Source organism: Epinephelus moara, chromosome 20 (assembly GCF_006386435.1).
Source record: "Epinephelus moara isolate mb chromosome 20, YSFRI_EMoa_1.0, whole genome shotgun sequence".
Taxonomy (NCBI): domain Eukaryota; kingdom Metazoa; phylum Chordata; class Actinopteri; order Perciformes; family Serranidae; genus Epinephelus; species Epinephelus moara.
This window is the reverse complement of record NC_065525.1, coordinates 2,451,905-2,459,492: the sequence shown is the minus strand read 5'-3', so window position 1 is coordinate 2,459,492 and position 7,588 is coordinate 2,451,905. Positions and strand designations below refer to the sequence as shown.

General features: G+C 41.7%; 2 protein-coding genes across 7 annotated transcripts in view; one reads left to right on the top strand and one right to left on the bottom strand.

Annotated features, from left to right (window-relative positions):
* Positions 1-7,588, bottom strand: part of ska1 (spindle and kinetochore associated complex subunit 1) — a 283,761-nt gene that overhangs the window by 133,174 nt on the left and 142,999 nt on the right. The gene's annotated exons all lie outside the window — the stretch shown is intronic.
* LOC126407387 (kelch-like protein 25) overlaps positions 1-7,588 on the top strand; it is a 148,215-nt gene that overhangs the window by 52,151 nt on the left and 88,476 nt on the right. Inside the window, exons 1-2 of one of the 4 annotated variants that reach the window (XM_050072232.1) lie at positions 635-1,150; positions 1,468-1,551. The exons of 2 other annotated variants lie outside the window; for them this stretch is intronic. In XM_050072232.1, the coding sequence (XP_049928189.1) occupies positions 1,488-1,551 (64 nt within the window). In that variant the 5' untranslated portion in view covers positions 635-1,150; positions 1,468-1,487. Of the gene's footprint in view, positions 1-634; positions 1,151-1,467; positions 1,552-7,588 lie in introns of those variants that run through there. One more of the 4 variants, XM_050072239.1, reaches the window with a different exon arrangement.

Genomic DNA, 7,588 nt, shown 5'->3' with positions numbered 1-7,588 from the left:
TGTGGATTTGGAGAAGGCTTACGACCGTGTCCCCAGGGGCATCCTGTGGATGGTGCTCCGGGAGTATGGGGTTGGTGGCCCCTTGCTAAGGGCCATCCAGTCCCTGTACCGAAGGACCCTTGCTAAGGGCCATCCAGTCCCTGTACCGAAGGAGCATGAGTCTGGTTCGGGTGGCTGGCAGTAAGTCGGACCTGTTCCCGGTGAGGGTTGGACTCCGCCAGGGCTGCCCTTTGTCACCGGTTCTGTTCATAACTTTTATGGACAGAATTTCTAGGCGCAGCCGAGTGGTGGAGGGTGTCAGGTTTGGTGATGGGAGGATCTCCTAGCTCCATCGAACAGTGACCTCCAGCTCTCGCTGGGACGGTTCGCAGCCGAGTGTGAAGCGGCTGAGATGAGAATCAGCACCTCCAAGTCTGAGGCCATGGTCCTCAGCCGGAAAAGGGTGGATTGCCCACTCCTGGTGGGGGGGGAGGTCCTTCCTCAGGTGGAGGAGTTTAAGTATCTCGGGATCTTGTTCACGAGTGAGGGTAGGATGGAGCAGGAGATTGACAGGCAGACTGGGATGGCATCAGCAGTGATGCAGGCGCTTAACCGGTCCGTTGTGGTGAAGAGGGAGCTTAGCCAGAAATAACCGGTCCGTTGTGGTGAAGAGGGAGCTTAGCCAGAAAGTGAAGCTCTCGATTTACCGGTCGTTCTACGTTCCAACCCTCACCTATGGTCACGAGCTCTGGGTAGTGACCGAAAGAATGAGATCGCGAGTACAAGCGGCCGAAATGAGTTTCCTCCGCAGGGTGGCTGGGCTCAGCCTTAGGGATAGGGTGAGGAGCTCAGACATCCGGGAGGGACTCGGAGTAGAGCCGCTGCTCCTCCACATCAAGAGGAGCCAGTTGAGGTGGTTCAGGCATCTGGTAAGGATGCCTTCCGGACGCCTCCCTTGGGAGGTGTTTCGGGCGTGTCCAACCGGGAGGAGACCTCGGGGCCGCCCCAGAACACGCTGGAGGGACTACATCACCCGGCTGGACTGGGAACACCTCTGGGTTCCCGCGGAAGAGCTGACGGAAGTGGCTGGGGAGAGGACTGTCTGGGCTTCTTTGCTGAGGCTGCTGCCCCTGCGACCCGGACCCGGATAAGCGGAGGACTACGAGTACGAGTACGAGTATATTATAAGAGTATTTTATAACTGTAATTTGTTTAGCTTTATTGTAATAGTATTTAATTTAACTTTATTATTATAGTAGCTACTTTATCTAACTTTATTGTAACCGTAGTTTATGTAATAATTTCGTATTTTAATCTGAAGTACTTGAGAGGAGATTTATTGAGATATATTGTGTATCATGATATAGCCTAAAAATATCATGATATTATAATTAAGCCATATTGTCCAGCCCTACCCTTACTACTCTGTAGTATGTCTTGATATATGCAGTGCAGTGCATATTCCCTGATTCTGTTTGTGTTCATTAGTCCTGTGTAGCAGTTTGGGGATGCAGAGCCCCCGTCACCTCCTCACTGTCAGTGCCTGTGCCTGGGTCAGCAACCTCTGTTACTGTAAGTTAACCCTATGGGCCCTAGGCCTTTTTGGGGTATTTTTACTGCCTTTACTTTTAAGCTCATATCACAGTCATTATAAAGGCTACATACACATGCTATATCTTGTGTTTTTCAGGACAATCTGGGCTAACCAGATTTGCCATCATTACATGTCCTCCTATGTGCCTGTATTTTTGCCATCATTACATGTCCTCCTATGTGCCTGTATTTTATATTATTTTTTATATCATTATATAATTTTTAAAAAACAAATCCGTATGACTAAATTCTTACATTTTTACATGTATCTCATCATAGCAAGTTGTAAAATGACATATTCTGCCATATCTGAAGAGGGGAGACTCTCTGGAATCTGGCAATATAAGAACCAGGGACATTCTGTCACTTCACAGTTGTCCAAAACATGTGGTTTGTGCCAGGCAGACATGATTGCCACTATTTTTTCATTACTGCAAGAAATTCCATTGACTCATTCACAAGTTAAAAATGTGTTTTATCTGAAAGAAACATGCAGTTTTTGCATCTAAGATAATACAAAAATAGTCAACCAAGTGCAGTGATGTCCTCCAAGATAATATTTGTTTTTCAGTGTCAGTTATATATTGGGGGGACATTTTGGGCATAGGTGTGGGGGGGGGGGGGGGGGCACGTGTCCCCCTCACTGTATATGGTGACTACTGCCCTGTCAGGCATGCATAATTAGGCCTCAGTTGTCTGGGTGCGCAAAGGTGAAGTGCGCTGGTTTTGTCATACAAAGTTTGATGGAGTGTCAACTGGACAATCTGGAGATATTTGCATCTTGAAAGTCGGACTACAAATGTGGATAGACAGGGAGAAACACACGCAAGCCTAAGACGTGGTAAGATACGATATTCCTCACTATATGAAGTGACTGATAACAAGATCTGTATAATGGATTGTAAAGAAATTCGTCAGGTTTTTATTTTGTAGACACTTGATCTGTATTTATAGCATGATGGGATGACAGCACAATGACGTGTGTGGTATCACTGGAAAGCTCTGCTCCTGCGCTTTCATGTGATATGTGTGGCATTTCTGTGCGAGCCTGCATTCGTGAGTAATCCATCCAACAGTAATGTGTGTGCAAAGCTGTATGAAAGTTCTGTTATACATAATTTTAGTGTAACTTTATCATTTTTTTTCGCTGTGAAAGTGCTTGGTCTTCTCGGAAAGCTACGATTCCGCTGTTTCACATGATATGTGTGGACGCACTATGCGTCGTTCAGGCCCATAGGGTTAACCTGCAAGTGGAATGAAACCCCCAAACCCTTTTATTATTCCTTTGTTGAGTCCTCGTTGTCTTCCCCATGCATTGTCAGTCATTTTGTTGGTGCAACAAAGTCCCTCATGTAGTCTTTTTCTCCCTCTGATGGTTTGTCCTACACATCTGTCTTTGTTTCCTGCATTGTGCTAATGAATGGCTAATTAACACTCCAATAAAGGCCATGAGCGATTGGTCACTGGCGTAGTGGAAATTGGTCATTGGGAATACGGTTTCAATTGCCCAAACACATAATGGACTAATATTTGGCAAACTTTGTGCTGACATGTTCACGTAATTATAGTTCTAGTCTAGTTTTATTCAACATTTTAGTCAATGAAAATTTATGACATTTTGGTCAAGATCTTTAAATCATTATGTTTTTTTGTTTTTTTTTTAAATCTTTAAACTAGTCCAGTTAGGCTAATTCACGCATCAGAAAGTAGAATGTAGGTGACAGGTTGTATAAAAATTTCATTCAGACAATTCTTTTCTACAACTACAATTAACTTCTACACACTTATTAAGTGTAATTTCTCCAGCAGTTGTTTTTGACAGGTGTAAGGGGTGATTTACGAGCACACACACTTACTGATCATCATTTGAAAAGCTCAACATCTCTTTTATTTATGCGCTCAAAAACTTTGACGCCAAAAATAATTAATCTCAGACAACTAGGATTTGTACCCAGGTTCATTGTAAACTCTTGACTCATTTATCTCACTGTCAAGAAGTAGAAAAAAAACTTAATGAAAGCCTATATTCTTTCTTCATTTGCAACACATTTGTTTGGAGGTTCAAACTCGTGTCCTCTCACAGAGTTGGTGAAGAAAAGTAAACTCTCATCTCTGTCAGGGAAAACTTATCTGAGTCCAGACTTTTTACTTACATCACAGCAACGCTGACATATAACTGAGCCTCCTACCTGCCTGTCAAACAGTATCAACCCATAAACCTTCTCCAGTCCGACTGAGTGGAGTCCTGAGGGGATCAGCTGGTGGTGGCTGCTTGCTCTGATGCCGCTCAGCGTCTAACGAAAGATCAGCCGACTATTTACTGGAGTTTACCAGCCTGTCGCTCATGCGGCATGTGAAGATAAAAGTTTAAAAAAAAGTTTATTTACTTTATTAATCCCCCTGAGGGGAAATTCAATGTTTTCACTCTTGCTTGTCAATTACACACAGGTCCGAAAGACACACACATGCACAAACAGGACCTATACATGCACAAAGTGGAGAGATGTCAGAGTGAGGGGGCTGCCCTTGGTGAGGTAATTACAAGCACGGCCATTCACGGCTTTTAATAGCCCCTTTGCCACCAACATTTCCAGGAACTGTTATTTCCAGGAATTTATTTACCTGGATAAAAGAATTCCTGGTAATCTGTGTGGTTTGAATTTCCACCGCACCTCAAAGTTCCGGAAAATGTATTCAAATCTGGCTGATGATATAGATGATTCGCCGTGTGCCCTATATATAGCTCCACTAGCTTATTGGCTGGTAACATGGCAACATTAGTGCTGTTAGAGAGAGGAGGGACTGTTTGTCTCACGCCGGATTTCCACTGGATGCGTGTCCGTTGCGGAACGGCAGCGCTGGTTATCCGCTGCGTGCTCCGCCGTCCGTCAATACCCACCGGCTGCGTTTGCTGTGCGGAGCGGTGCAGCTCCGCCGGAAGACATCTCGGTGCACTGCCATGATTAATATCTCCTCGTCCATGGTGTTAACGGGGTGAAATGACGTCTGAAAACCTCTGACCTATTGACTTCAGGCCTGCCTCTGCCCATTATGTAGTTTTCAAGATGTAGTGCAGGGAAATATGATCCGCCGTGAACACTGTGTATTTTATTTTGAAAATTAACCGGATGTTTTATTGTGTTTCTGTGCACGACTTCCTGCCCCGTACGATCTGCTCTGTGCTGAGTTGCTGCATTGTGCTCCGGCATCCGGCAAAAATAGAAGTCCTTTGTATCTGTTGCGGAGGGCTCCGGAGTGCCGGAGCTGAGACGGAGCCGGAACGCAGCACAGCCGCAGCCGGTGGAAACACACACATTGACTAGAATTGAATCCTATCGGCTCCGCTGCCGTGCCGGAGCGGAGACGCAACCAACACGCATCTGGTGGAAATAGGCCGTCAGCCAGCAGCTAAGTTTAAGAGTATTTTAAGATAAGTGTCAAACTAAGTTAGTCTACATACAGACAGCTGTCTTGAGCTTATTAGTAACAATTCGCTATCAGCTGAACTAGCGTGCTGTCCTTGTGTAAGACATAACGTTAGTGTTGGTGGATGAGAGACTGTGGACAGAGCATATTGAGTATCGCTGTCTGCATGTTTACATGTTCATACTTGCTGAACACATGTATTGATAAAGTATTGGCTTCTTACTCGCTAAGGTTTAATTTCACTTACAGTAACAAGTGTAGCTGCGGTCAACTCAAGTAATTTTCAAGTTATCTTGACTACGTTTCCAGCGGGGCCACTCGACCGTTCAGTGGTCGTCTGTGTACGTGTGTGTTGATTAGGGCTGCAACGATTAGTCGACTAATCGATGACTAATCAACTATTAAAATAATCGGTGGCTATTTTAGTAGTCGACTAATTGGTTTGAATCATTTTTCATAGAAAAGTACTATAAAAGTACCCCAAAAGCTTCTTACGTTCAAATATCGGCAGCTTTACACACTGTCCCATGATGGTGAACTAAAACCCTTTGGCGTGAATATGAAACAAGACATTAGATGACATAATTTGGGGATTTGGGAGAGACAGAATGACATTAGTCGACTAATCGAAGAAATAATCGACAGATTAGTCGACAATGGAAATAATTGTTAGTTGTAGCCCTAGTGTTGATGTGTGTGTTGATGTGTGTGTAGAATAGAATAGAATAGAATAGAATAGAATAGAAAGCCTTTATTGTCATTGCACAGTAACAAGAGGATGCTACATATACAACGAAATTGCGGGGGCTACTTCAAGGTGCAGACAAGAAATACAGATAAGTTGTGTTTGCATAGCAAACAACAGTAATGCAACAGGATTGTTGCATAAGTAGCGCGCAATGTAAAGTAAGTAACGTTAGCATAAATACTAAGTGACAGGAGAGGATTTTATCCATATGCATAGTTGTGTGGATTTACAGATGTATGTATGTGGAGGCAACGGGAGCGGCGCGACTTCTATTTTTGTCGCGCTACGCTCCCCTACGCGACCCTCCAGCAGATAAAAACTACATGAAATAGTGTGCTAAACGAGCACAATGTGTTTTTAAATGAATAAGGGTCAGTGACAAATAAGGGTTGGCAAGATGAGCAATTCAGAAATATCTTCAAAAATAGTTTTCAAAGCATGCATCAGATTTGTTAAAATGTACATTCTGTATTTTTGTTGGTTTTATGTCATTTGAAATGACATTTGCACCATTTTTTATGAAAAGTAAGACTGAATGCTCCTGAAAATGTCAAATGGTGTAACCACGAAAGAATGATAAATTTTGAATATTTTATCCACCTATAGTAGATTTAAGTGTACTTATAAAAAAAATCTTTATTTCAAAAGCATTAAATTGAAATAAGATATTTTTGGAGTATTTCTATATTTAAATTTTAATGCATTTTGGCAATACTGAGCAGGACATTTCCTAAAAAGACCCCTTTTTTTCTAAATAACGCGTGACAAATTATGTAAAATTTGTTAAAAAAAACAGTGTTGCACTGCAAAAGTGGATTACATTTATTCCATATTTTACTCCACATTTATTTTCCTGTATATAATCATATTTTTATGAAAAAATACCAGTTACACCAAATGACACTGGGTTGTGTCAATTGGTGTAACTGGTATTTTTCATAAAAATATGATACACTGCCTGACCATGTTCCTTCTACAGTCAAACACCACTGTTTGGTGAGGGAATTGACACTGAAAATCAAATATGACAGTCAACAAGGTTAAGTGAACTTGTTTTTGTCATGTTATTACAGTTCAGAAAAAAGAACATCTGACAACAGTGAGCTAATTTCTTCTACTGTAAATTCTTTGCTGAAAAAACATTTTACAATCATGTTTCATTTTAATTTTTAACTCATGTTTTGTATCTTAAGTTCTGATAAGAAAAAAGTCACCTGACAACAACTCATAAGGGTGAACTGGTCTACTATTGTGAATACGGTTGATAAAAATTTAATGAGAGAGGAAGTTCAGAAGAAGGAACAGCTGACAACAATTAACTAATTTCTTCTACTGTAAATTCTTTGCTAACAACAATCATTTAATTTTAAAATTTAACTCATGTTTCATGTTTTGTGTTTTAAATTCTGATAAGGGAAAAAGTCACCCGACAACAACAACTCGTAAGGATGTAATTGGCCCTTGCTGCATCATTAGCATTCATTTGCATTAGCACTCTATGACGAGCCACTTTTTCCTTGTTTTTTTTTTGTTTTGTTTTTATTTGCACACAAGAAAAAGAGTATAGGATGTCAATAAGAAGAAACAGAACACATACAGTATTGACACATATAAAAAAATGATGACTTAAAAGAGAAAAAAAAAGTGTGTGGGAGGAGCCAAAAGAAAACCCTTAGGGTTTCAATCAATCAATTTTCAATCAATTTTATTTATAAAGCCCAATATCACAAATCACAAGTTGCCTCACAGGGCTTTACAGCATACGACATCCCTCTGTCCTTATGACCCTCACAGCGGATAAGGGAAAACTCCCCAAAAAAAACCCTTTAACGGGGAAAAAAA